The sequence below is a fragment of the Gopherus evgoodei genome, chromosome 2 (assembly GCF_007399415.2).
Source record: "Gopherus evgoodei ecotype Sinaloan lineage chromosome 2, rGopEvg1_v1.p, whole genome shotgun sequence".
NCBI classification, from domain to species: domain Eukaryota; kingdom Metazoa; phylum Chordata; order Testudines; family Testudinidae; genus Gopherus; species Gopherus evgoodei.
In genome coordinates, this window is record NC_044323.1 from 292,116,562 (window position 1) to 292,141,801 (window position 25,240).

The 25,240-nt window shown below is 47.4% G+C and overlaps 1 protein-coding gene across 11 annotated transcripts in view; it reads left to right on the forward strand.

The window, feature by feature from the left end:
- ADGRB1 (adhesion G protein-coupled receptor B1) overlaps positions 1-25,240 on the forward strand; it is a 376,961-nt gene that overhangs the window by 310,955 nt on the left and 40,766 nt on the right. For all 11 annotated transcript variants that reach the window (XM_030553892.1, XM_030553899.1, XM_030553900.1 and 8 more), the window contains 3 exons: positions 1,456-1,525; positions 12,627-12,693; positions 19,507-19,592. In XM_030553892.1, coding sequence (XP_030409752.1) covers positions 1,456-1,525; positions 12,627-12,693; positions 19,507-19,592 — 223 coding nt within the window. The remainder of the gene's footprint in view (positions 1-1,455; positions 1,526-12,626; positions 12,694-19,506; positions 19,593-25,240) is intronic.

A 25,240-nucleotide genomic window follows, 5' to 3' on the forward strand; every position in this document is an offset into this window, starting at 1 on the left:
GTGGTAGAATCTGCTTCCTTAGAGGTTTTTAAGGTCAGGCTTGACAAAGCCCTAGCTGGGATGATTTAATTGGGACTTGGTCCTGCTTTGAGCAGGGGGTTGGACTAGGTGACCTCCTGAGGTCCCTTCCAACCCTGACATTCTATGATTCTATGATTCATATCAAACATTAAGGCCCGATGCCTGCACACTGGTTGACCTGCAGACTGGTTGCTCACCCTGATATCTGATGAGTCTTAAAGTGATTTGCATCCCTAGAGGTTACACGTGACCGCTGTGGATAGCCATCACCATGGTCAGTGGATACCTGCCAAAACTGTAACACTTTTACCACAGCCTGATGTGAACTCTATCGCACAAGTATGGGGGCTTCGTCAGAGCAGAGCTAATCCTTGTTTGCTAGTGATCCCACTGATTCCTAATGGGATTTGCCCGTCTTTAGCACTTAGATGGCTTACTTCACGATGTCCCAAGGAGCAGGGCTATAAAAAGCCACATGGAGACCTCTCTAACTGAACAGGCAGATGTTACTATCTGGTATTCAGGCATTTTCGCTGGGGAAAGGGAGGGCCAGGCAGGGCAGAGTGAACCAGAAAGTCACCCTGGTCTCCTTCATAGCTCCTTGAGTAGCTTATTGCTGGAGGAACTGGAAGGATCAGGAGGCTGTTAATGGGTTACAGAGCCTGTCACCTCTGTGTTACTGGTTCAGTCTGTGCCTGGGTATGTAATGACTTAACCTGTTACCACCCCAGTGCTGTTCAGTTCTCTCTATCAAATCAAATCGGCATCTCAGGCTGGTTCTGAGGGACCAGGCCTGCACATCACAGTAACCAGCTGGCTGTATCTGCCCTCCCACTTGGGGCAACCTCATCAGACAGGGTGAGAAGGTGGTGCCAGGTCAGGAGGGAAGCACCTTGGAATGGGGATGTGAGCACCGTGGCTGCCCGCATTGCACTTGCTCTGTGAATATAAGCTGAAGGCGTCATCAGCCTCTGGCGCTGTCAATGCAGCGTCTCTCGCCAGCACTACATGGCTTGGTGCATGTGTCAGATGAGCAGCACAGCTTTCCTGCCAGAAACCCGCCCACCACTAGCCTGGGTCGTTACAGAATGTCTCCAGCTAGGGGGTGTCATCCTTCACCTCCCCACTTCCCCTCAGAGACGATGGAAGAGAGCGGGTATCTCTGAAACAAACAGTTCTATGTGCTACGTGTCGTCCCTAGCAATGGGTTCACACCAGAGGATAGGAGCCTACTGCTACTACCAGCCAACGGAGTTCCTCCTTTAGCTCAAGGAGCAGAGTCTTGTGCCCTTAGCCCTGAAGAGTCAGGAGTTCAGGTGCTGCTGAGGATCCAGGCTGGGGAGAGGAGTTTGTGGCAGAGAAGGACTCGCTGAGCGAGGTGCAGCCTCTGTAGGAACTAAAACGACTGACGCTTTTTTTGTTTCATTCCCTTAGGGCTGCCTGCCTTGGTGGTTGCCATTTCCGTGGGATTTACGAAAGCCAAGGGCTATGGCACCGTCAACTAGTGAGTAACAGGCCACCTCTTCCATACTCTTCCTTTCCTCCCCCCTGTCCTTTTCTCCCCGCATGAATTGACTCTCCGGGGCACCTGTAGGAAGCGGGGCCCTCCAGGCTGCAGCCACGCCAACAGAGGGAGGATGGGAAAGGAAGCAGCCTTCGCACTGCTCAGTTGCGTCAATCTATTGGCTGCCTGTTCGGGTCTGGAAGCTGCGTGACTTCTTTGTTCTTACCTGAGGGCCTGTGTGAGGCTTTAAGAAGGAAAAGGCCTGAGAGAAAGAGGATGGGCCTGCCTGCAGTCCGATGGGAACTTTGCTGTTGGTTTCAGTGGGAATAGGATCAGCTCCTATATTTCCTTCCCCTGTTAGGGGGCTGGAAGGCAATTCCCCCACAGCAACATAATGTAGCACACCTGGCCAGGTGCATTATTGTTTTTCTTCATCTTCCTCAACATCTAGCACTGGCTACTGTCAGAGTCGCAACAGGCACTAAACTCAAAGGGCACATCTACGCTGCATCCTAAGCCCAGGCTCTGACTCGGGTTTGAGCCCAGCACCCCTACACACACGTCAGCCTGACTCAGGTCAGCAAGCACCCAGGGCTTGGGCTCTAGGCCCCTGCTAAAGGTGTGGGTCAGAGCCTGAGTTCTGCTGTGACTGAGGTCTAAACCCTGTCATTTTGCAGCCTGGACACAGCTCCAGCTGCAGACCCGAGTCAGAAGGTCTGCGTAGTGTAGGGTGACCAGATGTTCCAATTTTATCAGGACTTTTCCGATATTAGGGACTTTGTCTTCTATAGGACCCTATTATCCCACCCCAGCCCAATTGGTAACCATTGTTATCTGGTCACCCTAGTCTAGTGCAATATGTATGCGTAGAATGGTTGGGAGAGCCGAACCTGGCAATTGCAAACCGAGGTTTATAGTGCAGTGCGGTCTCTCAGGCCCGGCCTTGGAAACACCAGGTCCATGAGCCTGGATCCCGTATATCTGGGCTTAGTGTGCAGTGTAGACACACACGTAATCAGTTTGTGCATTGCAACCCCTTCACTCCTGACACAGAAAAGGCTGGACGATTGGTTAGATTAACTGCTGCATCTATGACGTCATTCTGATGTAGGCCTGTGGTATTTGGAGAGTTTTTAAGAGGCCAGTGTGCAAGACATACCTTTCGGGGTGGTTTTAATATTGAAGTTACGTGAAGTAGGAGGAATGCCTGTTGGATTGATCTCTGGGGTCTGTTTTATCAGTCACTGGTGGGAACTGCATGATCCAGGCCAGAATCTCAAAAGAGCTCCATTACAAGGTAGACACCAAAATAAGGGTGTGGTTTGCAAAGGGAGCACATTGGGAATGGAGCATTTTGGAAAATACGGCCTTTATTGATACGCCTAAATGGGAGCAAAGCTCTTTAGTAAATCCATCTGTTCTGGTTCACACCAATGCTCTGCTGGCCATAGAGGAATGTAGAATCAGTGGAGGGGTTTTGAGTACAGGCCTCTGAGAAAGTTGTTGATTGGGAGGCTTTCCAGGTCTGAGAATTGAAGATAGAGTCAAGGCTGGCTCGTGACGGTATCATGCCTTCTAGCGTGTGGAAAATAGTTTTCACGAAATGTTCTTGGATATTTTCACCATTTCATTTCATCCCTGAAATGTCATGATTTCTCCTTCCACGTTCTGGGCCACGTGCTGTTTATTTAAGTGGAAACAGGCAAAATCGCCTGCTCACAAAACCTGGAGTGGGAGCAGCACAGCACCCACCTTCGAGATGTGTGTTGGGGACAAGGAGAAGGGGTGGAAATGGCAGAATGAGACAGAGAGGGGAGAATAAGGGAGCATAGCCCGGGCTGAAATCACTCAGCATAGAGCAAAAGCAGCAGCAGCATTAAAGAAAGTGTAGCTGAGAGAGTGTACAAAAAAAGGCAGTTTAGCCATAGAGATATAGGCACATTGCACCCAGAGGACAGCAACTTCAGCCAATCTGTTCCCCACCCTGATTCCACCAGCAATTCTATGCCCTGGAGTGACGCTGGAGATCCAGCCAGCAGCAGCAGAGTTAGACAGACCTTCTGATCTGGGACAGTTAGTGCGCAGCAAGCTAGGATGTGAATTTAAAGTGCACCCTCTATTCTGTACTAACTCCTCATGCGCACTATCTTAGTGCATTTCCAAAGTGCACACCCACTATGGTGAGCTTTTTCCCATATAGACAAGCCATTCTTCTCCAACCAGGATCCCTGCTCACTCCTTTAAACTTGCAGCCAAAGCAAGGCAGAGCCTGGTCTGTCATACTCTGAGACCTGTATTCTGCATTCAACACACATCCCTTGCCCGATTCTCCACTGCTTTGCACCTGGGTAGCAAAGGCTGTACAAAGAGAGGGTAACACGCTACTCACTCACTCACTGCGGTGGTGTTGGGCCACACAAGGTGCAGGTGACCAGATGTCCCGATTTTATAGGGACTGTCCTGATATTTGGGGCTTTTTTTTTAAATGGGCTTCTATTACCCCCCACCCCCTGTCCTGATTTTTCACACTTGCTGTCTGGTCACCCTACAGGGCCATGGAGAAGCAGGCTGCTGTAAACGAAGGGGTTATAAGAGGCAGTTCCTGACATCTATGTCAGTGTCAGGGCTGTCTTATCGGAACTGTACGGACTCACCTGCCTCCGCTCAGCATCAGTCACTGCCTGGAGTTTAGCCCGAACTAGAGACCGAAGACACACGTAGGCGTGCAGTGCCCAGATCCTGACCGGTGTTATTGTAAGAACATGATAGGTCCCCACTCAGTGGGGTGGAGGTTTGAGATGGGAGAGGTTCACCCTGCAATAGAACCAAGGGAGGAGCAAGGAAAAAGGCAGAGAGGCAGAACAGAATTCTCCATCTAGGCTGCAATGATCCACTCAGTGCAAACAAAGCTCGACCTCAGAGCAATCAGCGCCCATCTTCCCTTGCTCTCCTACGTCAGGGCAAAGCGGTGCCAGTGAACAGAGAAACCATACTGCCTCCTCTTTGCCACTAGATCTCCACACTTGCAAAGTGGCCAGCAGGCTGCTGTGACTTTCCATCATTCTCAGGGGCAGACCTGCTGCCTGTGCCTGAACCAAGCTGGAATCTCCCCAGGAAAGCTGATGTGACTGCCCCGTTCCTTCCCTTTTCTGCTAATCCCTGAATCTTTTTAGGCCGCTAGCCACTGTCACTCCTCACACTCCGGGACAGGACATTGGCTGCTGTGTGGCCCAGCGGGATGGCTGGCTGCCGGCCATCGCTGGAGCTGACTGCCCGGACTACTGCAGGAGACTCCGTCACCTCTAGCAGCCTGAATTACACCAGTGCCCTCTAAGGCTAAGTCTACACTACACACTGCTGGTGGTAGCATGTCGGGCACATGCAGCTATGCGCTACAGTGGAAAGGCTGCTGTGTCCACACTGCAGCATGCACTACGTGTCAGTGAAAGGCTCTGGCAGGGCAGAGACGCCAGCAGCGGAGAGCTGCCCAAGTCTTTCCTGCTTGCCAGAGCCAGAGTCTTTTTCTGCAGGGGGGAAAGGTTTTAGCAGCGAGGAGACAGCTGGACACGACGTGGCTAAAACAGCAGCGTAGACAGGGAGGCCCGGCTTGGGTGTGCAGAGAGCTAGTTGAGATATGCACTTGCATGCTCCCCTCACACCCTTCAGGCAGGTCTTTACTCGCCTAAGCCTACACTGCTGTTGATACCCATGCTAAGGGGGCTATGCGGATATGTAATCCACGTGCTGCTGATAGCAGCATGCAGTGTGAACGTATATATGGTGCAGCATGAGGCAGCTGATTCCTGCCTCCCATTCTGGGTGCTCGGGGTGGAGGCAGCAATGTGCCTAAATCTCCAACTCCCAGATAGAGCCGGGTGACCCAGTGCACTCGTCACAGTGAAACTCCTCCACTGGGGTGTAATGCAATGCTGTAATCCAGAGTGCAGAGGGGAGAGACGCCTCCTGGAACTGACCCTCAGCAAGGCGCTCAAAGGGCCAAGTCCTGTTCCTCTTGGTGCTCACAGGACTTTGGCCAGTGACTTCAGGGGAACCGGGCTCAGGCACAAAAGAAGCAGTGGACCATGAAAGCTGAGCTCCTCCACTGTACTCCAAGAGAGTAGCTGTACGCAGGAGCAAGCCGTCTCTGCCTGTGCGGAGCATGCGATGAGTTGACACACACACTGAGGCTCTCAGCCTTAATCCATTTGAAGACTCTGAGCAGGACCCACCCTGGCGTGCTGCGTTATTAACACCGCGGCTTAGGAGACACATACCCCCTCCCCCCCCGACCCCAGAAATTGCACCCGGTCAGCCATTTATAATGCTGCCGTCCTGCTGCTATGCCTTGGTTGAGCTCCTGATGTCTGAAGGAGGGGAGATCAAACTCCCCAGCACGATGCAGAGCGCTGCCTGAGCCCAACTTGGGTGATGACTGCACCCTCTGTGCCCGTGTGTTGTGTACGTCAAGGCCAAGGCTCGTGGGGAGAGGGCTGTGGGAGGAGGAAACCGTCAATCCCCCTTTTCCTACCAAGAAAGGTAGGTTTTTTGGTTTTTTTGAAAAAACCATAATAGCTCTACAAAGCCACTGAGTGGACGGTTTGGCTTGATTGGTGTGTGTGTGTGTGTGTGTGTGTGTTCGGCCATCACCTCTGCTCTGATCCTGTCTTTATGGTGACCCATACTGCAGCTGTGTTAGTGAGTCGCTCAGGAAAATGCACAGAGATCATTTGGAAAGATCCTATTCCCCGTAAACATCTGCTCTGGCGGGTTTACAAGAGGGAGAACTGAACAGCGACTGTGCCCTTGGACTCATGTCCGTGCTACACACACACACACACTCTCTCTGTAGCTGTCCAGGCTTTGTTTAAGCCCCTGGTGGCTGTTGAATGCTGTAGGCACATCCAGCAGAGCGTGACTGGCTCAGTGTAGAGTGGCTGTGGCTGAAGAGTTCAGAGCCTGCTCTGAAGCCGCTGCAGCACACACTGGGATCTCATGAGACAGGCCAGAGCACGGCGAAGGAAATACCCTTTCGGAGCTCGCTGTAACTGAGAGATTGAGAGGACTGTACCTGTGGGCAGCACAGGGCTAGTGGAGCTCTGAGAAACAGCTGCTGAATGAAGCAGGGGCATGCAATCCATGGTTGGATTTAGAAGAGCAGGAAACTGGTGCATGTCCCTGTAGGGCCAGGGATTTTAGCACCTTGTTAATTCCCCTCTTGGGAAGCATGGCTTGCCTGGAAGAGTGACCTGTATCCTTCACCTCCCCACTCCCCACAGGATTTACCCTGCAGCTGTCTTCCTTTGACTCTGACAGAGAAGGAATTTCCATTATCCAACTTCAGTTTTTTTGTAGTGCTGCAGTGCACCATTAAACAGCTGCTGTCAGTCCACTGGGATTGACAGGGCATGAGGTGGCAAAGCAGGTGCAGTCAGTGAGAAGGGCAGAGCCATTCCAGCCGGTGCTGCAGTCTCCACTGAGCTGCTCTGAGCTGGGCTGATGTAATTAGTGATTAATTAGGCCTTGCATTTAATAATCATTACGAATGGCAAATAGCTTGCATTTATACATAACACCTTCCATCACTTTCTCGAAGCACTGAAATGGCTAAGTAGTATCATCTCCATTGTGCAGGCAGGAAAACCGAGATGCAGAGGAGATAAATGACTGACCTAAGGTCACAGATGTCAGTGGCAGAGCTGGGAACAGACCTTAGGTCTCCTAACTTCCTGTTCTCTGCACTAAACCAGTGATAAATTGGTGCCTTTCACGCCAAATGATATTAAAGCACGTTACAAACTCTCCCTCTATGGGCTTTTTTCGCCCCCTTCTGAAATGCTGTGAGTTCTGGAGTGGAATGGGACAGTGTGCACACCAGCACTGCACCAGTTAGAGTCAGGACGCGAAGCGTCTTGTGTACTGAAGCGGGATTTAGGCAACCAAGATGCCATTACTTAAACTGGAATGTGGTCCGAATCTTCGAGCTAATTCTCCCCCTTCTTGTACAAATGCATAAGTCCCTTTAAGAGCACAGTCAGCAAGACCCTTGCTTTTACCTTTCATCCAGTTGATACAATCAGAGGTGGTCTTGAGACTCAAAGTTTGGATCCAAATCTGAACTTCCTCAGGGTCCCCATTTAGCTCAATTTAGAAGGAAGAGCCATTTTCAGAGTTTAGATCTGGCGCTGAACAGAGCAGCATGGGGCATTGGTTTATGCCCGTTAGAGAGATGTGTGAGTCAACTGCAAGATTTGGACCTGGTGACTAGATGAGAGATTTTCGTTCAGACCCATCTCTAGATGCCATGGCAAAGTCATTTTGAAATCCTACGTGTTCTGAATCTTCAGTGAGCATCTCTGGCCTCCCCAGCCTGATGTTTCATCTTGAGCCGGTGCCATCTTGAAGGAATGGAAAAGGGACAGCACCTTTAGCCACGCTCTCTGAAGTGTCATCCTTTGGTTTAAATCGTGCACATTCTGACAGCCCATCACAGCTTTAATCTGATGCCATGAAATTTCCTGTCCATGCATTTCCTTTGTTGGTTTTTTTCTAAATGCCAGTTTAGAATGAATAACAGTGGAAGGGTATAAGAGCTAACGTGATGAACTGTAAGAGACTTGACAATGTCCCTGTAAGCTTCTTTCAACCCCCTGCAATTTTGTGATCTTAACAGTCCGTGCATTAGCATCAGGGAGCCTGGCTTTCTCCTGGAGATGCATGGTTACAGCAGACGCAGTTCAGCCGAGTATAGACTTTGGTGCTCACCTCTTCATTCTGCAGCAGCTTTTCCTCTGATCTTGCTTGCAAGGGAAGGGAAAAAAGTAAAATCCAGTGGAGAGAAGATGAGTGCAGCTCAGTGCTGGCTTCTATCTGTAAATGTTGTACAGGACGACACTATTACATCCCAATGCTGTGGGAATGAGTTGCAAAGTTTGCATCATCCTGTGGGCACTTTGAATCGATGGATGACCCCTCCGCATCCTCATATTGTGAACCAACATAATAAATATATTGCTGTGACAGAGCGAGGCCAGAGATAATTTGGAGGGGCTCTCCTGGCTGGCAGGACAGAGCCAGGAGGTAATCCTGAGATTCCAGAGATCAAGGGGAATTTGTCCTGAATAAAAACTTCAGAGTTTGTCCTTATGTTTCTGAGGCCCATTGACTGGCCATCTTCTTGGCTGCATCTTTCCCAGGGCCAACATACTGCTTTCATTGCTCAGTGCTCCGCTTCTGGAATGCTTTGCAATGTCCTTGTTAAAGGGCAGGAAATCCTTCCAATTTGCCTTTTAACAACATTTGACGGAAGCCGCTCCAGTTACCTGGAAACCCATATACCATCCTTTTGATGGACCACATAGGTGTCATATGTGCTATAAACTCTCCGCTGGCTTAGCTACCATTTGCTATATTCTGTTGAATGCATGTGTGATAGCCACCCTCCTGGCCAACGCACTGGGGATTGAACTGGGGATCTCCAGAGCTAGAAGCCTGAGCTGCTACAGTGTGAGCTAAAGAACCAAACTCGGAGCTGCTGTGGATCAACACCGCAGGAGGACCAGTTACACACTCTCACCAGTGGGTTTACATGCATGCAGATGGCTTAGGGCTGGTCTACACTGGGGGGGGATTGCTCTAAGATACGCAACTTCAGCTACTTGAATAGCGTAGCTGAAGTCGAAGTATCTTAGATCAATCTACCTCTCGTCTTCACGGCGCGGGATCGACGTCCGTGGCTCCCCCTGTCGACTCCGCTACCGCCATTCATGCTGGTGGAGTTCCGGAGTCGACGGGAGCGCTTTTGGGGATCAATATATCGCGTCTAGATGAGACGCGATATATTGATCCCCGAGAAATCGATCACTACCCGCCAATACAGCGGGTAGTCTAGACGTATCCTTAGAGAAGTACAATTGCCAGGCCTCGAGGACACTTTTCCAAGTGTCTCAGAGAGAACTCCCCAGGTTTCTTAGCGTCCCAATGCTCCTCTCAGTGCGGAGAGAGAGCCTGATGTTGTCCTGCTTCGTGCCATGTAGTGTCACGGTGCCAGGCCTCTGTGCCTGCACAGTTCACAAGTGACGAAGGAGACTGATGGCTGGTCTACACTACGGGGGGAAATCGATCTTAGATACGCAACTTCAGCTACGTGAATAACATAACTGAAGTCGAATATCTAAGATCGGATTACTCACCTGTCCTCACCGTGCGGGATTGATGTCCGCGGCTCCCCCTTTCGATTCCGCAACTCCGTTGGGGTTGGTGGAGTTCCGGAATCAATATAAGCATGCTCGGGGATCGATATATCGCGTCTAGATGAGACGCGATATATCGATCCCCGAGCAATCGATACGGCGGGTAGTCTAGACGTAGCCATAATGTAGGTGGGGAGCACTCCACATTAACCTCTGTGGCAGAGCTCAGATTCCCAGCTCCACCCCTTCTATTATAAATACGTCTGCTGTGGGATGCTGGCATGAGACCCACTGCATTCTGGCCAACAAGATGTGCCTCTGAAAATGACTTACAGGTTAAATCCACTTCTGTACAATGGGCCAGCACAAGGTCACAGCACCACTTCAGGCCCGCTTCGGCTCTTGGGAAATTCAGAAAAGGATTGGACACATAACAAATCACGAAGAGATCTCGGGGAATGCCTGGAACAGTTGCTCTCAGTCTGATTGCTGCTTGTGAGTGGTTGACTGCGTCTAACTCCAAAGGATATTTTTCACTTCTTGTCCTAAATAGTTGCATGACATTGCTGTGTGCTGCTAAACAGCTGGCTTGTTCTACCCCAGATATGGCTGCATTTCAGTGGTGTTGATGAGATCCCCTTTGTACACCATCTGTAAGGCACTTTGGGATCCTTCAGTGAAAGGTGTTCTGGAAATGTTAGCTGTTTGCATTGATTTAATGGGCTTTGTCGGGTCCCAAGATCCTGATACAGAAGAGGCTGAGAATCGCTGCATTAAGCTAATGACCTTCTTTGGAGTTTCCTGCCTGGAACTTCTGTAGAAGCCAGCCTCGCCCTCTTCACAACTCTGCCATCAGCCACCACATCTGACAGCTTTTCATGAAAGCGCTTCAATTAGGCACTGTTATCCAGTGGTCCAGGCAGTCAGAAAGGATGAAGGACAATGCCTGATGATGTGTGAATTTCCCTTCAGAAAGCCTGAAATTCTAAGGGAGGAGAGGGGCTGCCAGGGATGTGAAGGGAACAAAAGCCCTTGTCAGTCTGAATCCTCCTAGCTAATTGCTGCCCGGGACTGAAAGCTGTCAGTTCTATCACTCAAAGGCATTCTGCCTCGTCTGCCGCTCAGGCCGGCGGGTTAGCAGATAACTGCATTCCTCCATCTCCAAGCTGCTCTGTTCAATCACCGTTTTCCCCGTTGTTTAAAGATGGCACTGGGAAGCCAGTCCCAAAGGTAGGGCTATATTGAGTTCTAGGCACAGCATTGAGCAGAGTGTAGGGGACAGGCAACATCGTCTGAGGTATAGCTCTGGGTGGCACGATGACTCAGGCTTCCTTGGGTCACAGTCCTTCCCTTACCCCGTCTTGCACTCAGGAAGGAAGTCAGTTACTGCAGCCCTTGATGGAGAGCTGCTTTCTGCCCCTTTGCACCTTAGTGTTGTTATTAGAGCTGGTTGAAAATTTTCCAACACACCATTCATCCCTCTCGGAAAATGCCGATTTGATGGAATAAAAATGTTTTATGAGAATGCATCGATTTCTGCAAAATTTCATTAAAAATCCCATCAGAGTGAAGTGTTATGATGCGGTTGAAGTGCTCCAGAAGTTTTGATCTTTCATTGCAAATTTTCTTCTCTGTCATATTGTAAATTATAACGTCAGATAAAAACCAGTCAAAACTGAAACAAAACATTTTGGTGGACCTGAAATGAAATTTTCCTGGAAATGTCCTTTCCTGGGAAATTCCAAATGTCAATGTTTCATTCTGATTCAGAATAAAAAGACATTTTGAAATCATGAAATTTCCCTGTGAACTCTAATTCTGGTACTCGTATCTCTCCAGTTTTGATGTTCATTACTTATAGTATTGGAACATCTAGGAACCCTAATCGAGCAGCCAGACCCCTTTCTGCTGGTCTCTGTACAGACCAGTAATGGGGATACTGCAGAGACTCCCCCCACCTGCTCTGCCACTCTCCTCCAACTTGTTCATAGCAGGAATATCCGGAGAGCAAGGGGCTGCACTGTGTGCCCAGCCTGGACCCAAGATCAAGGCAGATTCTGTTCTGGCAAGGAAGTTTCCTCCTTTTTGCTCCCCTGCCTGGCTTAGTAGAACAATGGCAAAATCTGGCCCATAGGGTTTTGTAAATATTGAAATGGATTTTGCAGAATGTGCTACGAATCGGCGTGGATTTTCTTTGATTTCAATGCAAGCATTTTTCAACAAACACCTTTTTTCAGACAAATCCAAAAAGCTTAGATTACTTTGTGCTAGTCCCTGAGAAGCCAGAAACGAAACTGACTATATATAAACACAGGATACTGACTAGAGCTGGGTGCCATTTTCTGGCTGAAACTATTTTTCTGTGAAAAATGCAGATTCAACAACACCGAAATGTTTAGCAATTCCTATCAGCTTTGCTGGATCGTTTGCACTGGGAAAAAAACTAAAAGAATCTGAAAAAGTCAGAATGTTTCATTCTACCATTTTTTAAATAAGTCATTTCCATTTTTCAATTCAAAATGACTTTTTGTTTCAAAATGTCCTTTTAAAAATTAAAGAACTTCCAACGTCACATTCTGGGTCAAACAAAAAATTTGTTCATCCCAAACACATTTTTTTAGACTTCTTGATTTGCCAAACATTTCGTTTTCAGGTCAACTTGAAATGTATTTTTCTCAGACTTTTCAGAATGGCCAGTCAACCAAAAAATCAGTTCTTTGTCCAGCTGTAGTACTGCCCAGTCCATGGTGTTATGCCATCCGTGATAAGTGTAATACAAAGCAAACAAGGGAGAACTTCTGTGTATGGTAGAATTGGGACATGGTGTGATTTCCTTTCTCCTTTGCAGCAATGCTGGCCACTGGGGTGACAGTGCTGCTTGGTAACTTCTTTTCTCTCTCCTTGTTTTCCAGCTGCTGGCTGTCATTAGAAGGAGGCCTTCTCTATGCCTTCGTGGGACCAGCAGCTGCAGTCGTTTTGGTATTTAATCTCACTTGAGAGTTTTCTTTCTTCCTTCATGTGCCTTCCTCACTCCCTTCCTCCCTCCCAATTCCTTTTTATCTCCCCTTCGGGGGACACAACCTTGTAGGAAATAGCAAAAACATTAGAGACCAGAAATGTGCTGATTTCACCAGCAGCAAAGCATGCCACATACACCAACTGACTCATTTGGCTCTGAAATGTAACATATCAGCTCTGATCCTCCTTTTAGAACCAAGTTGGTTAAAGCTGCCATGTTGTGGCCTGAATTGGATGGAATCGCAGGGCAATGGTGAGAAAACCTGACACAACCACTTTTAAAAATTGCCATTCCCCATTGAGGTGAGACCACGCTAAGCCAGTACAGCCAGTGTGTATGTGATCACTCTTCCAGACTGGAAGTGCATGCAGGAGATTTTCTTTTTCAGAGGCTAAATGAAGCTCTTGAAATCAGTGGTCAGACAGTGCTGAGCGGGTCCTGTGCAAGCCGCCTTTGCTTTCAGCTCACAGTATGATCCAGAAGGCATGGATGGGGGAGAGCCACTGCTACTTTAAACTAAAGGAGCCACTGATACATTAAACTAAATCAAACCATGCTCATAAAGAATCTGTGGTTACTTTCCAGTTACTTTGCCTGCTTTCAGGCAAAGGGGCTGCAAAGACCCTGTGCGTGCTGGGGAATCTCTGGGAGATGGGGATTTTAGCAATGTTTGATGTTCCTTTCCAAATCAAGCTTTCGCTTTTTTCACTGCATGTGCCTACATGACAATCCCACATAGACAGGAGTAATATGACACAGCTGTGGCCTGCTAGGACATTACTGTGCATCATGCCCTGGCCCTATGCAATTTCACAATGATGAAGGAGATAGAACTCAGGGTATCCTGCTCTAGAACAGGCTTCTAACAGCTAGGCAAAAGGAAATTTGACTCTCTGTTAATTGCTAGCAGTATAGGGCCTATGGCACACAGTCAAGCAGTTCAGATTACATTCAGTAGAGGGTAGTGGTATACCGACATGCACATTAGCCAGCACAATATACCTCACTGGTTGCAGGATCAGTTGAGTTTTACTTAGTAAAGTTGCAGATGGGGTCATTTTTATTATAGAGCAAATTATTCTTATAGTCAGTCCTAATTAATAATAGTATGATACAGTATCAGTGCAGTGACTTTGCTGATTTGGACACATGCCAAGGCTGAATGAAGGGGACCTGGTGAAGATAGTGCGGTAGGAGTGGGTGGCAGTAAAGAAGCCCCAAGGAAAGCTGAAGAAGTGATGGATGATTCCATCAAAGAAGATGGCAAGCAGGTGGACCTTAATGACCCGTGGGCAGATGAAGATGGCAGATGCTTGACCGTGACCTGATGCCAGTTGATGGGATACAGGGAAGAAGAAGAAGTGCTCTCAGATTAACCAATCACTTTCCCGTGTACCATATTTTCCATATGGTTTGGTGGCCAAGAGAAGTTAACCAGTACTGGATACACATCTGTGGTGGGTCGGAAGTGACATTTGGGAACGTCCAGAGAAACTGGAGTCATTGTCACTCCTCCAGCCATTTTGCTTTTGCTGTGTTAATGAACAAGACACTAGGAAGGAAGGGAACTTAATCCTCCAGTTTTTCTTAGAATGGGATTCTCTTTGACTTGAAAACAGAAGCATGGTGCTTCTTCCCCGCACATCTCTACCTTTCCAACTACCTGCAGCCCTGTCCTTATTGGCCTCCAGAAAGGGAGTGTCTTCTTGAACTCAAGTATCAGAGGGGTAGCCGTGTTAGTCTGGATCTGTAAAAGCAGCAAAGAGTCCTGTGGCACCTTATAGACTAACAGACGTTTTGGAGCATGACGAAGTGGATATTCACCCACAAAAGCTCATGCTCCAGAACGTCTGTTAGTCTATAAGGTGCCACAAGACTCTTTGCTGCTTTTACAGATCCAGAGCATTCAATGCATTCTCTCTGCTGGGTGGCAGGAATTTTAAAGAGCCAGGCCTGTAAATTCAGCCTTCTCACTGCCCATATGATGTACAGAAACCCCTGTTTGGTTTACCTCAGCACTGCCAACCCAAAGCATTCAGAAATCATCAGAGTCTCTTGTAGAAACAAGAAGCCAGGTTCTTTTTATTTGCCTTGGAGTTTTTGAGCCTTTAGGGTTCACGGTTTCAGTCTTTTTCCCTGCAGTCTTGACAGCTAGAAATTTACTCTCTTGCAAGTCAAAGCTGCTGTTCTCACGTGATGACATGACTCCATGAGATGAGGCTTTAAGAACAGCACTAATATTGCAAGGCTCATGAGAACTCACAATACAGTTATCGCCATGACTCCAGGCCTCTCTCTGGCTGCATAGATCTTCCATTATTTCACATTCCCTTTCTCCTTGTTTATTCTTTCCCACCCCCCCAAGGTGGTTTCTCTATTTGGGTATGTCTACACAGAGAGAGAAGTGACCCAAGTCAGTTGAATGATGCTCATGAGGCTTGGACAGCACGGCTAAAAATTGCTGTGTAGACGGCTGGGCTCAGGCTGGATCCTCGATCTCGGGTTTCAACCCAAGCCTGAACTTCTACACAGCTATTTTTCAGCCCAGAGCCCAAGCCCCACGAGCTCCAGTCAGCTGACCTGGACCAGCCATGGCTTCTTTATCCCCATGTAGACATACCGATTATCACTATTGGTGTTAAAGTAGCACCAAGAAGGCCCAACCATTATGCTGTATACTCATCTCACAGTGAGAGACAGTCTCTGCCTCAAAGAACTTACAGTCTAAATAGACAGACAAAGGGTGGAAGAAAGAGGAAGCAGTATTCTCCCTATTTTATAAATGGGAAACTGAGGCTCAGAGAGAGTAAGTGACTTGCTCAGGGTCACAAAGGAAGTCTGTAGCCAAACCAGGAGTTTAACCACAGTCACCTGAGTCACAAAACTGTGCTTTGACCACAAGACCATCCGTCTTTTGTCCTTCTTCCTTTGATCAAACTCTATGTTCAGGCTTGGAAATATCTTTGTAGACACTGCTATTCTTAGGGTCATCTCCAACAGCATGTGCACCTCTCACTGACATCAGCAATGGAAGAACAAAGGCGTGATATGACCCTGAGCCTAAAATCCTGCCAAGCTCCCAGTATGTTAGTCGGTTTCACTCACCTGATCTGAGGTAAACTCCAGGATGATACTTCCTTGCTTGGAAGTGTGGTTTGTGGTAGCAGATTTCTGGATGGAGACATTCAGGGCTTGGCTAGCATGAGACAAAGCATAATCATCAGTTTCTTTCCTCTAGTTATCTTAATGGCTGGATCTCAGACTTGCTTATTCATTTCTAGATATCATCCCAGAGATAAGGAGAGGAGGGAGTTATGAGGCATGTAATTAAGAGTGGATGTCTTTGTAAGCAGGCTACTGCCATACTCCAATGCATGCTTGCAAAGAAACACGGTTATGATTTTTATTTGCTGAAATATCTTGTATTGATTCAATTACTGAGTTACACAACATAACATGGATGTTTCTGGAGATGAATGATAAGAAATGATTTACCATGAGATTGCAGATGAGCCTTTGGGTTGCAGCTAAAAATTCCATCGACTTCCAGGTGAAGCGTAGATGTTACGCAGCTGCTGTGTTTACCAACTGCCAACAAGGATAAAGCTCTGAATATACCAGGTGCATTTCAGGCAGAACACACTTGTAACACTCTTGAGTGTACCAGGCATTTCGCACCTATTGGCATGCTAGGGACACACAGTAGTAGACCAAGTAGGTACACCAAGCAGACCACACCCGCAGTGCTGTGATCAACCACTGATCTATTCCCTGCACATATCTTTGGCTGTACTGCTCAGAGTCCCTCTGCCTCCTCAGTGTTTTCTCAAAGGCAATCACACCCGGTTGTTTTGGATTTTATTAATACCTGCAGAACAGAATCCAGTGACCCAGCAGCTGATCCTAACCCCAACAGCAGTTTCCTCAAGGGGAGGAAAAGTAAATAACCCATAGCAAAAGAGATCAGAATGCGGTGCACCCACGTTCTTATATTGACTGGTCCCTGCTTGCTGCACTAGAGCCAAAGCTGCACCAGGTCTTGGGCTTCCCCCATCGTTTAAACTAGCTCATGGTGGATACTAGCCAAACAAGAACCAGGCCCAAATGTCATTCCCCATTCTTAGCAACATTTGGTAGCACAGTCCCGGTGTGGTTTAGGTTCTTGTGCTGCAGCTAACTCACCTCAGGTCGACGTTCTCTAGACTTTTTGGTAGTTTCCTAACTCAGAAAAAGTAACACCTGGTCCTCCTCCTCTGTACCCCCGGTGTTGTCATTTACACCAGTGCCGCGCGACTGTCGCCAGGGCAGAACGCAAGGACAAGGTTGCCTGTGTCATTTACATGCAAGGCTCCAGGCAGGAGAGAATAAGGTCCTACTAGTCCAAATTCTGCCTCCTGTACTGACACGAGCAGACCAGCCGGCATGAATGGGACTGCTTGCCCAAGTAACCAAAGCAGGCTTTTATTTAATGGACTGTTAGTTCACATCATTGGATGGTGCTATTGGATCAGCTGGCAATCAATGAAAACAGCCCTCTCTTTTCTTTTCAAATTAGTGTATTTAGGCAAGTGGATTCAGGCACACAGACTTTTCTACCTTCTACTCCTTTTCACTGAAAACCCTCCTGGACTTTCTTTTAGCCTGTGGATTTTGGTACCTTTGGGTGGAAGCTGCCCTGAGACGACCGGCTTTTAGGACTGTTTTTGAATGACTCTATATTGTTTACCCTAGACAGTACCAAATGCCTCATTTGGGCCTTCTGTGTCTCTAGCAGGGTCTCTAGGAAATAACCCAGAGCTGGAGACTGCCTGGTGCTGAGCAATTCCATTGACTAGAGTAGGAGGGTGGGACTTTGCAGGATCAGCCACCTCTTGGAGCTTCTTGGTTCATTCCCAGCAGTGAGGCCCCAGCAGTGAGTTCCTTCTTGCTCCTGCTGAAGCCAGTGGGTCAAATGCAAAGGTGATTCGAAATCTCAGACAGTCTGAAGGAGACTGAAGGGCAAGTTAGGCAGTGTGACGTACATCTTCCTGCCCCGCAATGTGCTGTGTTCACCAGCATAGCCTGCCTCTAGACACGCGTTCAGGGTATGGCTCCCTTGCAGTCAGGAGGTGTGATTGCAGCCCAGGGCTCGGTACATACACAAGGAGCTGCCGCGACTTCACTGCTGTTGTTATTCAAGGGAGCTGTACTCACACCTGCTGACTGCAGTGTAGATGTCCCCACAGATGCCACTAGACTTAATTATTTAGACTCCTACTTACGTGCCAATGTGTAACTCACCCCCCTTGCACATCTCTGGATTTGCCCCTACATTCCTGAAAAGCCCCACATGTAGGATTTCTAACCTGAGCAGAATAGTATTAGGACACCATGGCAACAAAACTTGGATGGTGTCATTTTTCCACCATGGTTGCGGCCTCCTTTCCTGTCCCCTTAATGCATTTTCTTGTGACCTGAGTGATACCTGTGTGACGATGGCACATTCACATCTCCGTAGCGCATGCTGAAAGCCCAGTGGCGTTTGCAGAAATGCAGCTTACAGCAGTGAGTCCTGCTGTGCATTAGGAGTTGGGGATTGGTCCTGCTTTGAGCAGGGAGTTGGACTGGATACCTCCTGAGGTCCCTTCCACCCTGATATTCTATGATTCAGGACCACTAAGGGAGTTGGCTTCACCTTGTGAGATCTGAACTCCAGGAGGTCCTTGTTGCTTCAGTCATGGGTTCCCCATACATCTGATCAGCACACATATTAATTCATGCTTTTATAAGTGGTCTGAGCTCTCCAGAGAAAAGGTTCTATAGAAGTGGAAACACATGCATCTCCATGTTGTATATACACAGCTATGATTATGGTCAGCAGATTTCTGTTCTGAGCCTGACCAATCATGCCAAGTGACCATGTGGTTCCCTCTCATAGATGTGTAGGACTGGAAGAGACCTCAGTAGGTCAGCTAGTCCAGTTCCCTGCACTCAAGGCAGGGCTCATCCTCTAACACAGTGGTTCTCAACCTATTTACCTTTGTGAGCCTCATGCAATACTACCTGTATGGTCTTGAGGATGTCACATGAGCTGCAGCTCTGTGCTGATTGGGCTGCAGGTTGAGCACCACTGCTCTGACACCTCTTGGAAACAGATGGCTAGCACAGGCTCCACCCTTGGCAACTGCATCATCCCCCAAAGCCAACATAAGGCTAAGGTAGCTATATCATTGACATGCCACTTGCCCTGAATGTGGCTGCTTTCACCACATCTTGGAGTGCCTCTGAGCAGAACCACAGGGCGGTGAGAATGGCAGACTCTCAGCACTGCCTGGTCTCACCTTGCCATGGCTGCAGCAGCTCCTTTAGCTTATGTCAGAGATGCTGAAAAGCATTTGAAACCCAGCCCGTCTCCTCTCCCATTTGCCTTTCTCTATGTGTATTCCCCAGAACGGCCCTGATCATTTGGTTGGGCTGCCTGTGTTTTCCTTTCTAGACTCCGAGCGTTCATCGCCCAAAGCCCATCAGGCTTCAAATGCTCGTGCTATGATGTGACCGCTTTGCAGTCTTGTCCTGAGTCACAATGACCTCTCAGATCTGCTAGCCGCTACACTGGGTGTTGCTAAACCCACTGGCCTGCATTCGGGGGGCTGTGGAGGGGTGGCGAGAGGAGGGATGACTACTGGTCAGCTGGAGTAGATGTTCATGTGCCAACCTTACCGAAAGTTTTTGTGTTATTGAGTCCATCCTGAGCCATTTAAAAACAAACCTGTCTGTTATTTTTCTTCCAACAGGTGAACATGGTTATTGGCATTCTGGTTTTTAACAAACTTGTATCCAAAGATGGGATAACAGATAAGAAACTGAAGGAACGGGCAGGGTATGCCTTATCACTACATCTAAGCAAAGAATGAAAATAAAAAATGCCATGATCAATAACCAGACAGAGAGCAGAAAGACAGATGGGGGGAAAAAAGCCATGTAGAAAAAGACTGATTTAAAACAACAGCAACAGAAGCATAACTTTTTGCTGTGCCACTAGGTGCAGGGGAGACAAAACATGAGATGCAGCATTGTGTTAGCAAGCACGGGGGTCAGACATTCAGACGGCATCAGCCCTGGCTGACATATCGCAGCAAAGATTAGGAAAAGCCTTGCTTAGTGCTAACTCCCTGTATCATAACCTAGTCCCAGATTTGGACCTTAGCGTCCAAAATATGGGGGTTAGCATGAAAACCTCCAAGCTTAGTTACCAGCTTGGACCTGGTAAAGCTGCCACCACCCAAAAAATTAGAGTGTTTTGGGGAACTCTGGTCCCCCCAAAAACCTTCCCTGGGGACCCCAAGACCCAAATCCCTTGAGTCTCACAACAAAGGGAAATAAACCTTTTCCCTTCCCCCCCTCCAGGTGTTCCTGGAGAGATACACAGAAGCAAACTCCGTGAATCTAAACAGAGGGAGTTCACTCTCTCTATTTCCAGTCCTGGAAACACAAGCACTTCCCTCTTCACCCAGAGGGAATGCAAAGTCAGGCTAGTAAATCTAACACACACAGATTTCCCCCTGACTTCTTCCTCCCACCAGTTCCCTGGTGAGCTGCAGACTCAATTCCCTGGAGTTCCCTACTAAAGAAAAACTCCAACAGGTCTTAAAAGAAAGCTTTATATAAAAAGAAAGAAAAATACATAAAAATGGTCTCTCTGTATTAAGGTGACAAATACAGGGTCATTTGCTTAAAAGAATATTGAATAAACAGCCTTATTCAAAAAGAATACAATTCAAAGCACTCCAGCAACTATAGACATGTAAATACAAAACAACAAACCATCTTTGTACTCACAACTTGGAAACAGAAGATTAGAAAGCAGGAAATAGAAAAATCCTTCCCATAGCTGAGAGGGACAGGCAGAAGACCAAAGAACAAAGAACTCACACACAAACTTCCCTCCACCCAGATCTGAAGAAGTCTGGTTTCCTGATTGGTCCTCTGGTCAGGTGTTTCAGGTACTTTTTTCCAGGTGTAAGAGACATTAACCCTTAGCTATCTGTTTATGACATCCTGCGATAACAGCTGGCTAGGAAAAGGACGTGAGTGTGTGGAGCATGGCGCAAGCTGGGGAGAGGTGCAGAGAGAATAAAGGCAAGGAAGATGCATCCTGTAGAGTGCTGAGCTCCCTCACTGCCTGCCAAAATGAGGGTGCTCAGGGTCTCACAGAAATGGGCCTGCTGGATTTCCAAGTGCATATATGTGTAGGGCTGGGTAGATGCCATGATGGAAAGAGAGAATGATAGAGCTGGACTCGTCTTCCAGGCCTTTCTGGTATCCCAGATTCTGTTTACATTGCAGTTCTCCCTGGTTTTCTTTTGAAACGCATCTTGATTTCTTTGTGAGCCAGATCCCACAGCCCTTGCTCACTTGATTTCAGGGGGTGTCGCTGTGGGCAGCCAGACAGAGCCCTAAATACCATGCCAGCGCTTGGCTGGCTTAGAACCAAGCCCTGAGTCCACTGAAGATAAATGGATTTTTCCCACTGGTTTCAGGTGAACCATTTTTTGCCTTGAGATGAGTTAGTTCAGACACTCAGGGCAGCATCCGGGCCAGACATGCAGCCTGTGCTACCTCTCAGACTTTGAGGAAGGGGCCAGAAAATGACCCATAGTCTCCAGAGGTCTGTTTAAAACCAGGTCAGAAGTAAGGCAGGCCAGCGCAGCACCTCTGATAATGTAAACACATCAAAACTTGCAGCCCTACCTGTGCCACTTCATGTACAGACTGTCCGTTCTCTGTCACTCCAGTAATTCCAGTGAGGAGCACAAACAGCTGCCCCCATTCGTACATTGCTGTTAGCTGGTGGTCTCTGATTTACCATCCGAAGTGCCATTGTAGTTTTGAAAATGTCACTTGCTTCCGGGGGCTGAGTGTGTAGGTGCCTAAATACCACAGTGATGAGGCAATTGTAAATACTTGAGAGAGGAGACAACTGGATTCACAAGGGGTGGGTGGGAAAGGTACAAGATAGATCTATATCTGCAGCCCTGGGAAATGAAGTAGATGCCACATTAACATATCTATTGTAGAGGGGGATAAACCAGGGCTCCTAAATGATGGGCATTGTCTGGGATCCGTTGGGATCTAGTGGATTAGGCACCATTTTAAGAGTCAAGGGTCTTGACTTTTTCTCCTGGTTGTAGTACAGAAGACCAGAGAGGCCAAGAATTCCATGGGCCATGGAGTGTGATCTCGCCAGGCGCACTCCCCACCATTCCCCAGAACTCAGAGCAATATGGGGAAAGAGGTGCTGCTGTCCGTAGGCTGTTAAACCATCAGCTTAGCAGTGTTGCTGTAGCCATGTCAGTCCCAGGATATTAGAGAGACATAGTGAGTGAGGGAACATATTTTATTGGCCCAACATCTGTTAATGAGAGAGACACATTTTTGGGCCACACAGAGCTCTTCTTAGGTCTGTCTCTCTCCCCAACAGAAGTTTGGCCAATAAAAGATACTACCTCACCCACCTTTTCTTTCCAAACCATCGGCTTGACATCCATTTTATACGAGTAAGCAAGTACCAGGTGCCATGATCACCAAGTGCTAATACAGTGGAATTGCTGTCAGGTTCCATGGTCTTTACCATCAATTCACCGTGCAGTTAGTTGCCTTCTAAATCAAAGGATTTTACAGGATTCTTGGGCCTGAAGATGCCTGAAAATGCCAGTGGCATTGCATTGTGAAATATACAGCGAGAATACAGATTCTACTCATGTAACTCAGCTGAAGTCAGCAGCTAATGGCGTTACACCTGACTCACACGGGTGCAACGGAGGGCTTCTAATCCTCACTAAGAAATAAGAGGATTTTAAAAAAATTGACTTTTTGATTCAAGCTCTTGAGGCTCCCAAATGGAATAGGTCATCGGTGAAATGAGGTGAGACGTTCTCTGGCAGCCTGCCTGCAAGGACAGTCTTTCCAGTTAGACAGCCCTGTTGCTTATTTGCATAAGCACCTTTTTTTCTGGCTTTACTTTGGGAAGAGAGGTATCAGAGAAGAGAGGCAAAGAGCAGGGATGTTAAAACCTCCAGTCACCCTGTCTGCTGGAGGATAATTCCTCCGAGTGGAGACTCTGTGTTTATTTAAAAATATTGTTATTCAGAGCTAGGCTGATATGTAATAGCTGAGGATCAGGCCCCAGATTCTTCTCTCGCACCAGGGCAAATTGTTGACATTGGTGGCTTTACGCCTGTATAACAGGGGGAAAGAATGCAAGTGCACCATCCCTTGTTGCTGGGGGAAAAAGAGGGACCTGGGGAGCAACCTTCAGTGCACTGCCGAACACTGCTGCTGCTAAAGGAGGGGGCTTTATTGCCTCCCCTACAAAGAGAGAACTAGAGTAAATACTTTAACCCCGAACAAGAGTCTGCAGCCAGATAATTACAATTGAAAGTGAATGTTCAGATAAGTCATTGATTGGATTAGCAGAGGAGAGAGGCATTGTCTTGTGTGCTCACTCTCTCTCTGAGCAAAAACACCCCGAAGTCCTTATTTAAAAGATGCCAGCTGGTTATTGATCATACTGAATGTTATACTTTGAAAACAAAACTGACAAAAAAAAACCCTTTTTTCTGATGTTCTTTGTTGTTCCCCCCCTTTCTCTTCTTTTATCCTCTTTCGTTTCCATGTGTGCATGTGTGTGTGTAATAATTTTAAACGTTCTCTGTGTTTAATGATTTTGCCAATTCCGTTCTCCTTTTGAAACACACCCATTGAGAACCCTAATATGCCTCAGGGAACTGTGTCACATCTAGCCGGTCATTTACAGTGTGAGCTTGGGAGCCATGTTGGAAGGTAATTCTGGAGACCATCAAGACAAGTAACTGCATTGGAGATCTTTGAGTTTGGGCACTAGAGGGGAACTGGTATAACCAGTGTCTCTGTTTCTCTTGTAGCAGAGGCAAGAAGTATGGTTCGCTATAGGAGAGAAAGCTATGTGACACTATAATAAGCACAAAACAATCCCTAGCCTACAGTAGTTCTCATTAACAAGTCAACAGTCACCATACCGTGATATCTGAGATACAACAGTTTTTTCCCCTATACTTAGAACAGGAAATAACTGTGATTATTGTGTCAATATTCTTGGCAAATGTTGACTTTCTAATGGTAATGACCTCACACGAATACCGTACACGCCAGCGCTTAGGCCAAGATCTACAAAGATATTTAAGCACCTGACTCCCTCTGATTTCTGCGATTTCAATGAGGGTTAGGCACCTCTGTACCTTTGAGGATCGGGGCCTTGTAGCACAATGATGAGTGCAGATATATAGCTAGCTAGATCAACATGCACCATCAGCCTGCACATGTACATCAACACACTGTGCACTAGAGCTGGGGAAAAGAGTATTTCACGTTTTCAGTGAATACTCACTCCACATTGGCAATCAGTTCCCTATGGCCAGTCTTATCCCTTTTGCGTTCACTTGCTGCAGACATTCAGCATTTGGGTTTTACTGAGGCGTGGGCCTGTGTCCAGGCACAACACAGCTTGAATTATGAATATCTGCTGCCAGTGTATCAAGTAAAACAATTGTAAAGATGTCAAATAAATTAAAATGGGGTCAGATTCTAATCCCTGTACACTGCGTAGTACTTTCCCCCACAAGTTGTGGCACTGAAATCAGTCAAGCTACTCACGGCTTCCGGTGCTGGTCAATAAATGTATCACAATCCAGGCCCTCATGAATACTTTGGAAGAGATTGTGATCTGCTTGTAGTCTTTTAGCAAGCAGAAAAAGAAGCTAAATTCACAGAATACGCTATTTGCTATGATTATTTCCTTTGCTGTACTGCACATACTCCCCTCCCCCAAAAATAGACTTGTGGACTACACAATCAGCCCTCCCCCCAACAAACACACACCAGAATATGAACCACCTATATCTGTGTTTACTTGTCCCAGCTGTGTGTGCCCACATGACAGCGAACCTCTTTCTAGTGTGTTGTCACTTACTTCCTAGCAGAGGTTCCCATCAAATGCCTTGTTAGATTGCATTTTTTGCTCCTTATAGTTCCCTGTTCCTTGTGGCTCACAATGGAAATCTGAGGAGAAAGCACCTTTTCAAGGGTCATTCAGTGGATGTGTCTCAGCAAGGCACACACAGTGCCAAATTTATGCCTGGTGTGACTCCGTTGATTTCACTGGATTTACACTATCCATAAGTTTGGAGCACACTTGCTAGAAGACATGCAATTATTTATACACCCACATCCAATGGAGCCAGTGGCTAATTTTCTCTCTGTCTCAAGGCTGTGATAGCTGTGAGATCCCTTAGCTACAAGTCATTATTTCTGATGGAAGTAATCACTTATGTTATACCAGCTCATTAAAAACTGTCCAGTAGCCTTTTAAGTAATAAGCCCATTGGACACATCATAAATACTAAGCTGGTTTTCACAGTAACATGCTTTCTTGTATTTTAGACTGAATACATAGTTAGAAAAGCTAAGGAAAGACATTTGTCTAGTCCACCT